Here is a 14,731-nt window from a genome sequence, read left to right as displayed (position 1 = left end):
CGTCAATACAATAAAGAGTTTATTTATTTATTTATTCATTCATAAGCTTAAATATATCTTTATAGTCCACACCAATGCGATACACAAGCAAGACATTTCAATTATTTTTGCAACTTATAATATACTAGCGGCCCGTACCGGCTTCGCTCGGGAAATAACATCATAAATTATACACCTAAATTTTCCTCAGGGATCACTCTATCTATTGGTGAAAACCGCATGAAAATCCGTGGCAGTAGTTTTGGAGTTTATCGCGAACAGACAGACAGGCGCGGCAGATGACTTTGTTTTATAATAATTATATAAGGATAAAGCCGTTCTTATGAATTCGCTCAGAGAACATGGAAACAGTTCTTTTTTTTTGGCAAACTGGTTTAGGTTACGAATCGCGCCAGCGGAGCTTCACGCAGCAGCGAATTGGTACGGATAAGCGCACGCACGATTACTAATTATATTACAACAGTGAGCAAATACGTGTGATAACGGACGGTGGAACAGTAGTTTTGGTTGTGACATACAGTTCCGTGCGGAGGAGGGGCAAACGCTCTCACGCACATAAATTTGTGTACTGCAATGACAAATGTTATATACACGTTAGTGACAGTTGAAAGAGAAAGTTAGAGCAATGCTCACCTAGTTGCGTATTGTACAGGCTGACAGCAAACGTCACATACCCTTCCGCCGTGGCGCGTCAGTTTTCAGATTGTCATCTAAATTTTCCTCACAGCCGTCAGCGCGGGTACGCGCGCCGATGTTCGGTGAGCTGTGGGCGAAACATTTTTTATAATACAATGTATAGGATTATCTCTTTAAATTTGGCTTCGGCTCATGAATGTCTCAAAGAAACGGATCCCAAATGAGCTGTGGCTGAAAATGCGTACGAAGCAACATTTTTTTGTGTGTATATGTTTGTAACGGGAGAACTTTGGAACCGTTGGTCGACTTTGATGAAATTTAAAAGGCATGTACTTAGGATCTGTTAATAGAATTTTTAAAGTTTGTTGCATCATGCAACAAAATCGGTTAAGTCGTATTTTGAAATGTTCCTTTTTAAAGGGTCGCTCGGCCGCAGTGCACGATATTCACAATTTTGTTACAACTCATTAAAAATTTATTGTGTTCGCGTGGTCTAAGTTAGCGGTTGCCAGTTTAAATGCCAGTAGTTTGTAGCTTGTGAGAAATAACTATAAATATAAAAATTGACGAGAAAAAGAGTGCCTGTGAAGGTCTAATTTCTGAATAAATGATTTGAATTTGAATTTGAATTTAGCGGCGAACAACTAAGTAATATTTATTACATGTTCCCCGCGAACTTACCTACATCGCAATCACAATATTTTTTTACAAAATTATGAATATTTCTAAAACGGCTTAACCGATTCTGTTGCCCCGCGAACATTAAAAATTCTATTGACAGATTCCTACATAACTTTTCAATTTCATCAAAATCAGGACAACGGTTCGAAAGTTATCGCTTTACAAAGTTACATACAAACAAAAAATGTATTTATGCCCCAAATTGATATATAGATATCGCTCGTTACGCTCGCTCGGTCAATTGACTAGAAACATGATCTGTACCTACGACAAGTTGTGTGTTATGTATTAGATTCAGTGTGGCACTCCTTACCTCTGCTCCACAAGTATCTTGGTAAGTCTGGAGACCTCGGCTTTAAGTTGGACAATTTCCTTCTCTTTGACTTTCGCCTCCTGCGCAGCAACTTGTTCCCGTGCCGCCAGCCGTGCCCGCATGTCGTCGAAACTGCCGAGTTTCATTCCATTATATAACACTAGCTGCGCGCCGGGGCTTCGCTCCCGTCGGAATTTCGGGATATAAAACAGGTACTCTGTTTTATTCCATGTTATATTCTACCCGTGTACCGAATTTCGTAACAATCCGTCCAATAGATTTTGCGTGAAAGCGTAATAAACATTGACGACCTCGGTGGCGCAGTGTTAAAGTGCTTGCCTCTGATCCGAGAGGTTCCCGGTTCGATCCCCGGTCGGGTCATGATGGAAAAAGATCTTTTTCTGATTGGCCCGGGTCTTGGAAGATTATCTATATGTGTATTTGTTATAAAATATAGTATCGTCGAGTTAGTATCCCGTAACACAAGTCTCGAACTTACTTTGGGGCTAGCTCAATCTGTGTGATTTGTCCTAATATATAAATTATTATTATTATTAATTTATAATTTTAGTAATAAAAGAATATATCGTTGTAGAGGTTAACGCAACAGTCTTTCAAATAAAATCCGCAGAAAGGATTTCAATCAAAATATAAATTTAAAACCCTCGTTAGCGGTCTTCTGCGATGCAGGCAACGCATTAAAATTCAATAAAACATAAACATAAGATCGTAAAATAAATTAAATTACTTACAGTTTCCTTAAACAAGAACATTTTCTACTCAAATGGTCAATTTGATCCCTCGACGCTCGTTCCACTTGCTTGATCTTCGTGGCATCTTCTGATCTCCTCTCTCGTAGCTCCTTCTCTCTCACCAGGGCCTCTCTATGTTAGTAAAGGACGGGATCAAATTCTACTCTCAACAAAAGGGGTTTATATTATTTTTTAATAAATGAAACGATAATTGTACAATCTTGCAATAGCCGCAAAATGGCCAATAGCCGCTTCATTTTTTTTTTTTTTGTTAAACATACCAAAGGGAATAAGCATGTGGGAGTACGTTCCAATTTACCTAAGATATATTTTGCTGTTTGGTTTGAACTATACTTTGGAAGTTAAAGCAACTACTCACTTTGCAATCTGTCGTGACTAAACTATACAGGGTTACTGGTATCAAACGCAAAACCTCCGAAAGACTACTTGGGTACATCAAAACAAGCAACTTTTATTCTACGACTTTTCGTGATTCGTAGTTTTTTTTTTAATTTATGTATGTATGCTGACAAGCTTATTATAAATTTATAAATTGTGTATAATGAGGTTATACGTTGATAGTTAAAATTTTAAAGGAAAATTTTAAAAATTTAGGAAAGCTTTTCTTAAAAAAGTTTTTTCTTTTAATTCATATACAAACAAATACAGTTTAATTTGCGATTCTCTACACATGTTAACTGTATGTAATAGCCGAACAACACGAGACAGTACAGTAGCGTTATGTAGCGGAATCGAACGTAGAGTTAACGTTTTTTAGAAACGACATTAAAACTAAGAAAAGAAAAAAAAATTTAAAAGTCGTAGAACAAAAGATGTCAGTCTCTATGTACCTTATGCGCCTTTGGAAGGTTACGCGTTAGATACAAGTAACCATAGATATAAAGAGATACATTATACAAAATAGTGGTATAGTTATCTTTCTATTATACGTTCATCTCATTCTTTCAACAAACCACAGCCCCAAACTGCTAGACAAATTGCAAAGAAGCGATTTGTAACATTGTCAGATGCCAGGTGTAAGTTTGTAAGTAGATACGTGTTTTGATGTCATATCGCTTCGCTCGGGTATAACCTAAAAACAAAAGTAGCCTACAAATCACTCCTGAAGGTTACGCCTATCTCTATGCCAAATTTCGTCAAAATCGGCCCAGTAAGTTTTAGAGTTTATTTTATTACAAACAAAAAACAAAAATATAAGTACTTCCTCTTTATAATATTAGTACGGGCCATTTCTATTCCGTTCTATACTTCAAACCTTCAGGAGTGACATAGGCAACTTTTTATTATGGCATTACCCGAGCGGAGCCGGGGCGAGTCGCTAGTTTTTTTTTTATATTTAGATACGTTGTTTAATTATGTTGGTGCCTGTCATAAAATTTATCAAAGCTATTAGAAATTAGGTAGTCAAAAAATGTAGAAAATTTAATATTATATCCACCAATTTACAAATATAAAACTACACATTATAATGAATAGTATGAGCACATTAATGAAGCGACATTTAGAGATTTTAGGTTTTATGAATATAATCACAACGTACGAAAATGCAACTATATTACAAAATTTTGATGGTTTTTACAAAACTATTATACTAATTACAATAGAAAATCTTGTTAATACTTGAAACATACCGAGTTTAATTTACATAGATACATTTTGTTTATTACTTACTAGTCGTTGCCCGGGGCTTCGCTCCCGGGGGAATTTTGAGATAAAATAAAAGCCTATAGCAATCTTGGATAACGTACCTTTCTAATGGTGAAAGAATTTTTGAAATCAGTTCGGTAGTTTCGGAAATTATTTGCCTCAAACATACAAACTCACACACGCTTACTTCTTTATAATAATTGTACCTATAGAGTGTTTTTAACAACTTCTCATCATCAGAAGTCTGCCATTCTAGTCTTTGAAATGTTACTTTTCCATATATATTTCAACAAAAGGACACATAAAAACCTCAATGTAACAACATTGAATCTAAAATTAACATATTTTAATAAAGAACACACAAATAATATGTTTAATTAATATTCTTCCATTTCTTTTGGTCATTATTAAAATTTTAGGTTAACGTCCAAAATTCATCTATAATTGGGATCACTCGTGCGTTTGTCTGTCCTTCCGTCCATCACAGACAATTTGCTCCGAATCTAATGTCAATGTGATCATATGATCCAAACACAGACGTGTATAGTAAATAATATTCTTTTCAAATAGGGATGATTTTAATTTTCATTTGTGTAAATTAAAAAAAAAACGTTTTACAAACGTTTTATTGTGCCCTATATCAAATTAAAGGGCTCGTTACGAGGATCATAAATATAGTTTTGTAAAATAAACAGTTACGATGTTATTCTTGAAAAAAGACTGATTTAATTCAGACATAAATTCGTGAAAAATTTGATAGATGGCGCTAGTGATTATAAATGTGCGCGTTGTTGTTTTTATTTTAAAAAAATGTTGGTTAAATTTAAATAATACTGGTCCGATTTAGAAAAAGTACGAAATATATTTAGGCAATTGCTTGTATATTACAGGAAAACCTATAAGAATTCTATAAATTGTATGTAAACTTTTGCGCTTAACCGGTTTTTTTTTGCATACGCCAGTTTTCCACTACATACTTATATGGATATAATAAAACTATAAATAAATATAGATTATCGATAATCGATAATTTATATAGAGCTATTCCCAAAATCGGTTTATTACATCAAAATTGAAACAGGAATGATACTCTCAGAATAGGCTTCAAATAAAGTGCGTGTCACTTTTATTTTAATTTTTGATTTGCTAAAAAAATTTATATCAAAAAACTAGACTGAAACTGAGAAAGATGAGATATTGTTAAATTTCTAACCAAATTTCGTAACAACGTTTATTATTACACAAATTTTCAGCTGTTTGCATATGACCACTAGTTAGTAAGCCTGGCTTTGTTGTTAGCAATTTTGACATATATCATGAGTGCGAGTGAGAGGCAAAAGGTGGCGAGAGTGAAACGGAGCGAGCCGGTGAGTGAACAAACGACGCCTGCCGCCACCACCGCACTGAGCATGATGTATCTGTTAGGAAATTAAATTTATATTTTCACAATGAGATTCTAAGCGGTGGTGGTAGGAATTTAAATTAAATTAAAAAAAAATTCACTGGGTTTATGACTGACATTTAAATGATGGCTGATATTTTCGCTACCAATTTATTATATATTGTAATATGTTAACGCACAACTGAACTAACCAAATACGTACATACACTAGCACCGTCGTAACATATTTAACATTTTTTTAAAATCTATTGAATTTTATTATGGTGAAGGAAAACATCGCGAGGAAACATTATTACGTAGCTTGTGTTTTAAATGAAGAAGGTAAATACCAAAAAAGACGATCTCATATCATCTCCCCATTTAGAAGTAAATAAAATACTAAATATTTAATTAGATTTTTAAGGCATTTATATATTTTTTTATCATATTCAATATTCAAATTAAAAAACCGTTGTTCAATTCCTTGCGGATACGGATATATTTTCATGATTTAAAACGTTTTTATTCCAAAAAAAAATTAATAAATATTAATACTGTCTTTTGGACTTGGTACAGTGAAGAAATGATTTATATGTATGAAATGTATGTTTTGTGAATGAAAAATATATGTACAATCTTACAAGTTGTTAATAGGAATACAATTCTGAACAAAATTTACCTTTTTTTTCCAATCATATTTTTCATTGTTGCTACTCTCATAATAGTTAAGCTTCATTTTTTTTCTAGATGGAAATATTTTCTTCAGAATAATGGTAGCTAAATTTTGGTCCAAAAGACAATATGACACAAAATTAATTAATGATATTAACAAATAAAAAATTCACTGGGTTTTAAATTAGGACTGAAATTTCGCTACCAATTTACATTTTAGTAAATTTTAGTGCACACAATGAATGAAGGGAAACGCTATATAATAAACATTTAATACAGGATTACAGACAAGCAAAACGACCTTTAATGTGTTTGAAATACTGTTAAATTTCACTTAAATACACTTAAAAACATTTTAAATATTTAATTTTCAATTCTAATCTTAATAACATAGAGTTATGTTAATCGCGATCAATTAGGTTAGGACTACACGGGATCTGTGCTGGGGGGCTACCATGAAACGTAAAACATGTAACACGTCATTGCGTCCACGCGTTCTATATTTTTTTAACAAAATGCGTGCACGTGCGAGTCTGCATGTGGACGACATTAATGCGCTACCTGTTTGCATGTTTCGTGGTTGGCCTTCTGTGCGCTGTGTGGAGTTCAGTTTCAAACTATATTCATTATAATTTTATCATTTGTTTATATGGACAGTTCGAAACCCAACTGTGCGTGATACTACGCGACATTCAACCAATGGAATTTCGTATTTTTTAACAAAACAATTACTAAATTGGTTGTTGAAAAGTACAGACGTACGTTTCATTCGTCAAAAAATACGTTAATTATGAAAACACAGGCTACAGTCATCGCCACAGCGTAAGAATGCAGAGAGCCAACCACGAATCGCGGTGGAACTTTAAATAACAGCTGTGACATACAGTTCCGTGCAGAAGACGGACTCACTTGACCTACCACGAAACTTTCACGTCTCTTTTCCTCTATCGTGTACGCATCGTGTAAAAAATGAGAGGATGTGGACGCAATGACGTGCCACGTGTGCTGTATTCATAGATAGCCCGAGGATTGATTTCTATCAAAAATCATAGAAGAAACATTTAAGATGTCAAATTTATAGTCATTTTTCAGGTAATCCTGTATGTATTAACTTGGTTAATATAAATCGAGGATACCTCGTCATGCATATGAGTATTCTCTGCTATTATATGAATAACATAAAAATGTATTCGTTCCATATTCATTCAGATAAAACCATAATAAATTATAAAACTTTATGAACCCTATGTATTGAACAAACCCGAAAATTAAAAAAAATAATAATAACTTTCGCGGTTGTAAAGATCCAGCTTTGTCAATTGACGTCTTTGAAGAAATGCCAGCGGTGAAGTTTGTCGCGCCGCTTCTTCTTCGCCTGCGCTTTGGAAGCCGGCAGTAGACTTGGTTTTAAGTCATTTCGACCGCCAATAAATGACGTATGTCATAGTATTGTTTGCGATTTGTGATGCCAGGTGCCCGAGATCAATGCAAAACTTAAGCCCTAATGAAGAGTCAGTTTTTTGACGTGACAACGTCTTAAATTAGGTTGCGGCTGGGAGTCACTTATGAAAAAGTGTAACACCCGGTAACGTTACGATGAGTCACCGAACGAGAGAGAGGCCCGCCGAATGCCTTGCGTCTCTCTCCCACTCAACTATGATCGGTCTGCCGCGCGCGTAAAAAGACGTTGTCACGTAAAATCTTCGCCCGTAAACCGACTTTACAGGCAACCATTTTTTAACCAATTTTTTAGACGTCAATCGTTTTTGCCAATATTGATGATGAGTGTGTGGTCTGAGAGCCCACTTTTTGAAATTCTTTGAATATAAGCTTGGAATTTTGACTTAAATGAACCAATAGAGCGCTAGTATTGCAGTTCCGCCTTTATGCGGGGCGAAAGCAGATGTTCTATACAGGGTCACTGGTATCTAACGCATAACCTTCCAAAGGCGCATGAGGTACATAGAGACTGACATCTTTTGTTCTACGACTTTTGTCTAAACGTAATAAATACAAAAAAAAACATATTTTTTTTGTTTTAATGTCGTTTCTATAAAACGTTAACTCTACGTTCGATTCCGCTACATAACGCTACTGTACTGTCTCGTGTTGCTCGGCTGTTACATACAGTTAACATGTGTACAATCGCAAATTAGATTGTATTTTTTATTATATGAAAAAAGAAACTACGAATCACGAAAAGTACTAGAATAAAAGTTGCTCGTTTTGATGTACCCAAGTAGTATTTAGAAGGTTTTGCGTTTGATACCACAAGGATACCAATAACCCTTTTTACACTGTATGTATAGATGAAGCGGACAAACAGTAAGAACACCCGAAACTCAGATGTCATTTTCACAAAACATTTTGACCTTGTGTGATTACAACGGCGCTTGCTTTGCTATTCTGAAGTTGTTAATTTGCAGCTTTCGGTTCATATCTATAGACGGTACACTCTATTGGTACATTATTGGGTAGGATTTTAATGTTTATCAGCTATTTGAGGCTTTTTGCTGTGCCCTCTTTGTTGTAACACAGCATAGCGTATAGCTATCAAATCAATCCTCGATTGTCCCCTCCAATTTGTATTAACAAATGAAACGTGTTAAATAAAAACCGAATGCATATTGAATCGAAGCAATTATTGAGTGCAACCAAACGATTGTGCAATGTGCATAAAATGTAAAAATTTCTATTTACAATATATACATATTATGTTCTGGACTCAATTGGTTTACACACTGACCTCAGTTCCTGCTCGGTGACAGCTAGTGTCCGTCCACAGGCTGCCCACTTCACAGCTAGATTGTCAAAGTCAACAGATTTCGTGTGCACTTGCGTCTTGAGCTCTGAAAATATAAATAAATCGTAAATAACGACACTAGAAGCGAAGCGGTGGTGGTGTGATGATTAAGACGCCCGCCTGTGGATCTAAAGGTCTCGCGTTCGTGTCCTACTCGTGCCATATGAGTTTATATATCAGTATATAAGTTTTCATCGACCACCACTTGCTTCCGGTGAAGGGAAACATCGTGAGGAGTCCTGCACACTGGAGGATAGTTTAGTTCACTAGTGTGTACGCGACTACCTGCCACTAGATGGCGGTGAGTAGTCGTAAAAGTCATGTCAGATGCCTTTAGGCGATATGATGATGACCGCCATTAGAAATGGAAATAAATTTATTCATAGCATACAAAATATACATTACAGAAAATGAACAGATATGTACTTTAAAATAAGCTACAAAAGGTTATATCTAGGGGGCTACCATGAAATATAAAACACGTGGCACGTTATTGCGTTCACACGTCCTCTTCTTTTACGCGATGCGTACACGATATGAGAAAAAGAGACAGCGTGTGGTCGTTAGCAACGTGATACGTTTGTATGTTTCGTGGTTAATATTGTAATGATCAATGTACACTAACTGATTCCACGAAATGTCTTAAACATAGTCTGAATGCATACCTTGTATTTCATTCTATCAAATACTACATAACCTCGGTGACGCAGTGGTAAAGTGCTTGCCCCTGAACCGAGAGGTCCCGGGTTCGATCCCCGGTCGGGTAATGATGGAAAATGATCTTTTTCCGATTGGCCCGGGTCTTGGATGTTTATCTATATATGTATTTGTTATAAAATATAGTATCGTTGAGTTAGTATCCCGTAACACAAGTCTCGAACTTATTTTGGGGCTAGCTCAATCTGTGCGATTTGTCCTAATATTTATTTATTTATAAATAGTAATATACTAAAGCAATTATTTTATCAAATAACCAAAAATATGACGTTTGCTTGCGTCTTTGAGACATTGGTATAAAAAAATTAATAACATTTGTCTACAAAATTGGACAGATAGATAGAGTAATGTTTATTTGTAACTGTTACGTACACAATTTGCAGGAATACAAACATTGCATGTAATATATGTGTGTCACAATAAGACAAATTGGCGATAGAAATTTAACATAATATGAACATAGAACGTATAGAATATAGAACGTATATAGTTCTAAATATGTCTGTATATTGCAGTTAATTATATATACATTCTTTTAAACATAAATTTTAAACTTCATTCGACTATACTATACATTACAGATTTTTTCTTTAGACATATGAAAAACTAGTTTTTGCTCGCATTTAATTGGTGTGTCCGCTCATAACTTAATATCAATATCCCGTGTTCTAAGCAACGTTAAGTATTGCGTTTGAACCTATCCAAGATTTTAAGTTAGACAATCAGCTAGACCGCATCAAATTCAATTCAATAGCTTTTACGTTTTATGCGAACAAACGTAGCCCACTTACAGTTTTATTATATGTGTAGACAGATATATCAGACCGCGGGTCCACAGTCCACAGTCTTAAATATAAAGAACTAACCTTCAATCTCTTCCAGTAACTCCTTCTCCCTCTTGATCCTCTCCTCCTCTCCCTCCTGCCGACACTCCAGCTTCATCCGTTCGAGACAGCTCTCCTTGTCTGCCATGAACTGCTCCCACTGTTCATCTGCAGACATAGCGTATTGTTGACGAAACAATGTCTGTGGATACTAATCTATAATAGCTGCGCCCCGGGGCTTTGCTCCCGTGGGAATTTCGGGATTTAAATTACACTATGTGTCATTCCAGGTTATATTCTACTCGTGTGACAAATTTCATAACAATCCGTCCAGTAGATTTTGCATGAAAGAAAACAAACGTACACACATACATCCTCACAAACTTTCGCCTTTATAATATTAGTAGGGTTATACGACTAAAACTTCCTCTATGAAGTCTATCTATTAAACAAACTTGCAACAAAATCCGTTGCGAAGTTTTAAAGATATAATTATATTAGGACAAATTACACAGATTGAGCTGGCCCCAAAGTAAGTTCGACACTTGTGTTATGGGATACTGACTCAACTATACTATATTTTATAACAAATACATATATAGATAAACATCCAAGACCCGGGCCAATCAGAAAAAGATCATTTTCCATCATGACCCGACCGGGGATCGAACCCGGGACCTCTCGGTTCAAAGGCAATAGCATATATAAGGACAGAGAGCTGTAAGCGACTTCGTTTTACACAATGTAGTGGACTCGTAGCACTGAGGCGGCGCTATGTCGCTTTCAGTACGCCGTGGTCACCGGACGGTTACTAGTCGAACGGTGGAGCATCAGTAATATGTTGTGATGTACAGTTACGCACGAGGATAGGGCACATAACTTTGCCGTATGATACAAATAGGTCAGTTGACAATTTTGATGATTATTCGAAGGCCACTTGGGGCAAAAATTCATTTTTTGTATGTTAATGTATGTTTGTAACGCGATAAATTTCGATCCGTTGGTCTCATTTTGATGAAATTTAAAAGGTATGTAGGAACTGTCAGTAGAATTTTTAAAGTTCGCGGGGCAACAAAATCGGTTAAGTCGTTTTTTGAAATATTCCTTTTTTTTTCGTCACTAGTTGCTTTCGTCAGTGGTTTTTGAAATGTTGACAATTTTGTAAAAAAAAATATATTGTGTTCGCGAGGTCCAAGTTCGCGGCGAACAACTACATTAGAAACACCAGTGAAAAAAATACTGTGACAATGGCATTGCTTTCAAGGATGAACGCACGTACGACAAAAATAACACACATTTTTGCACTCGTCCGAACGCTCCATGCTAAAAGACACGAACAAGTGACGTCACAACGTGCGAAAATGTTCGCGAAGATAGTTTATTCGACAGCTATATTAAGTATTAACAATCACTATCACATCACTGCGTGTTTATGACTTAAATTCGGAATTGTAAAGCAAAAAGTGAAACAAACAATCTATTAATTTTAAGTCTACAGGTATGCCACTAAATTTGGATGATAAGTCCTATGTTCAATACAACGCGTTCTTCACTGGGTATCTGGAATACTCTCTAAATGTATGGAATTTGGAAAGTCAACCAGTTCTTAAAGCAACCACCATTTTGTTGTTCTAAACAAACATTTATTTATGTATTTATTTATTTATTCATTCATAAGCTTAAACATATATATATATATATATATGGATAAGTATGTCGGGCAATAACGATTAACCTAACGAATGATGTATTGAGTAACCGCGGCGCGCGAGCGAGGAGCAACTGGCTTAGGGACGGGCTAAAAAAATCGATAGATTTCAGGAAAAAAAACGACATAAGTAAATCATCGATATTTTTTCCAGCGATACATCGATTTTCGATATTTATTTTCATAAAGGGAAAAAGAGTAAGAAAATATCGATACATCAAAATAACGATATTTTTTAGTCATTATTTATCGATATATTTGAAAATGTCGATTCGATATGTATCGATTTTTTTTCCCTAAACTGGCTCGCGTTGCTCAAAAGTGCAGCGTAAACTTATTATAGGTAAGTAAGTACACCTATGAAAGAAAAAAAAATACAGACAAACTCTTACCCATCTCCTTTCTATGCTGCTCCTTAAGCTTGTTGACTTGTTCAGTCCTCTCAGCCACAAGCTGGGCTCTTGTCGTCTCCAACACCCGTGCGTCCTCACCCGCCCTGGCGGCCGCCTCTTCCTCCGCTACCCGGAGCTTCTCAGACCACTCGGCTATCAGGCTCTCTGAGATCAATTATTATTTATTAAAAACCGCGTAAATTTTTTCCGGGACGAAATTTTTACCCTATGTCTTATTCCATAGTTCAAACTACATGTATATGCAAAATTTCCTTTTTTATAATATTAGTGTTGGCAAGTAGTTATGATTATTTTTGAGCAAATAAACATTTGTTCTTTCATTCACTCTTTCCTACTTTTCTTACCTTTCTCTTTCTCGAACTTCTGGTTCGTAGATTCCATGTTGTTAGCATATGTGATGTCCGCCTTGTCCAGCAGATGGCGCAGCTGCATGATGTCCCAGTCGGCCTTACTGTGAGCCTCGGTGATGGCCCTCTCGTATTGAGCTTCTTTCGTTGCTAGAGTTTCTTTCAAGTTTTCGAACTGAAAACAATTTTAGAAAATATTATGAGCGCGAATGATTGATCTGCTGTATGTCTGATCGGCTTCCGGTGGACAGATTTTGATGAAATATGATAGTTTAAGACCACAGTTCAAACATAGGTGGATGTTGAGAATGTGTGTCACGGACGTGGTAACCGTTCGAAAAGTAATTGGTGGAATGAGACATCGGCCGAGATTGCACAAGATACCCAGTCTAGATGGTAGAGACAAAATTCACGTTGACATTTTTATTTTAGACTAGCTTTTGCCCGCGGCTTCGCCCGCGTGAATTTCATAGTAAAATCTCAGTAAATTTTTTATCGCGTACTCTGTAAGACTGGTAAACATATATGATTCAAATTTGCATTTTTTCTCTTCTTTAATACAATTTCCAGTTTCCCGCTGCGTGTCTCGTCCCGCAAACTTGTCCAATCCCGCTTCCTGCTATGTAACGTAAAGTAGATATGCCGTACCGTTTCCTACATATTGTGCCAACATATTTTTTGCAATGTGTCCCGTCCCGTTTCCCACTATGTGTCTCCTTCCCATTTCCCGCTTTCCACAATGCGTTCCGTCCCATTTTCCATGACGTGTTACGTCCCGGTTTTTTATTAACCACAAACATGAATTAAACATTTTATGTATTTACTATTACTGTTATTTACTACAAAAAGTTAGTGTGCCAATTTTCAGCTTTTTATCTTGAAAATTGTATTAAGTCCTATTCAATCTTTCACTCCCCTTTTGAAGAGATTAAGGGTTAATTTTCAGAAAAATCTGAAACACGTATGTATTTGTTACTTTGTTGTAAACAACCAAAATCCAAATTTTCAAGCCACTAACTTCAACGGTGTAGAACTTTCATATTTACAGTTTTTCACCCCTTTCACCCCCTTCGGAGTAGGATTTCTAAAAATCCTCTCTTAGTGCTCACCTACATGCCAAATTTCAGCTTCCCGCCCAGCAGTTTCGGGTGTACGTTATTTGTCAGTCAGTCACTCAGTAACGACGACCTCGGTGGCGCAGTGTTAAAGTTCTTGCCACTGAACCGAGAGGTCCCGGGTTCGATACCCGGTCGGGTCATGATGGAAAACGATCTTTTTCTGATTGGCCCGGGTCTTGGATGTTTATCTATATATGTATTTGTTATAAAATATAGTATCGTTGAGTTAGTATCCCGTAACACAAGTCTCGAACTTATTTTGGGGCTAGCTCAATATGTGTGGTTTGTCCTCATAAAAAAAAAACGTAACGGAAGAGTACTTATGTATTGATACATACTGCGCCCACCCTCTTCTGTTATCCTCTCTCACTACCCAAAGGCTGGCTGGAAGAGATTGCTTAGCAATAGGCCCACCATTAGTCCATATGTATACACAATTTGTATTACTTTACTAATATTACTATAGTACTCATATTGCTTTTATGGGCAATAAATATATTTGGTATTGTATCGTAAATTTAGTTTTAATAAAGAAAGAAAGTAGACAGAGAAAGTAGTTCTGACAACTGATAACAATTTTTGTATTAATACAACGAAAATAAATAAAATTACCTCGTGCACATAAGTAAGTATCAAGTAAAACTCTTACGATTTCGTTGGGGGCCATGGGTAGAGATTTAAAAGTTTTAGTGGCGCCA

General features: G+C 36.0%; 1 protein-coding gene across 9 annotated transcripts in view; it reads right to left on the bottom strand.

Moving 5' to 3' along the window:
- The window catches only part of LOC128682614 (golgin subfamily A member 6-like protein 22), a 163,722-nt gene that overhangs the window by 113,489 nt on the left and 35,502 nt on the right, over nucleotides 1-14,731 (bottom strand). For 5 of the 9 annotated variants that reach the window (XR_008406127.2, XM_053767458.2, XM_053767457.2 and 2 more), the window contains 7 exons: nucleotides 12,913-13,090; nucleotides 12,548-12,712; nucleotides 10,490-10,615; nucleotides 8,850-8,952; nucleotides 2,383-2,514; nucleotides 1,631-1,762; nucleotides 675-763 (listed from right to left, as the gene is read on the bottom strand). Coding sequence is in view for 8 of the 9 variants with exons in the window: in XM_053767458.2 (XP_053623433.1) it covers nucleotides 675-763; nucleotides 1,631-1,762; nucleotides 2,383-2,514; nucleotides 8,850-8,952; nucleotides 10,490-10,615; nucleotides 12,548-12,712; nucleotides 12,913-13,090 (925 nt within the window). In the remaining variant the exon portion in view is untranslated. Of the gene's footprint in view, nucleotides 1-633; nucleotides 764-1,630; nucleotides 1,763-2,382; nucleotides 2,515-3,432; nucleotides 5,469-8,849; nucleotides 8,953-10,489; nucleotides 10,616-12,547; nucleotides 12,713-12,912; nucleotides 13,091-14,731 lie in introns of those variants that run through there. The other 4 variants (XM_053767464.2, XM_053767463.2, XM_053767462.2 and 1 more) reach the window with 3 other exon arrangements.

This window comes from Plodia interpunctella, chromosome 30, assembly GCF_027563975.2.
Source record: "Plodia interpunctella isolate USDA-ARS_2022_Savannah chromosome 30, ilPloInte3.2, whole genome shotgun sequence".
NCBI classification, from domain to species: Eukaryota; Metazoa; Arthropoda; class Insecta; order Lepidoptera; family Pyralidae; genus Plodia; species Plodia interpunctella.
This window is presented reverse-complemented; position numbering and strand designations above follow the sequence as displayed.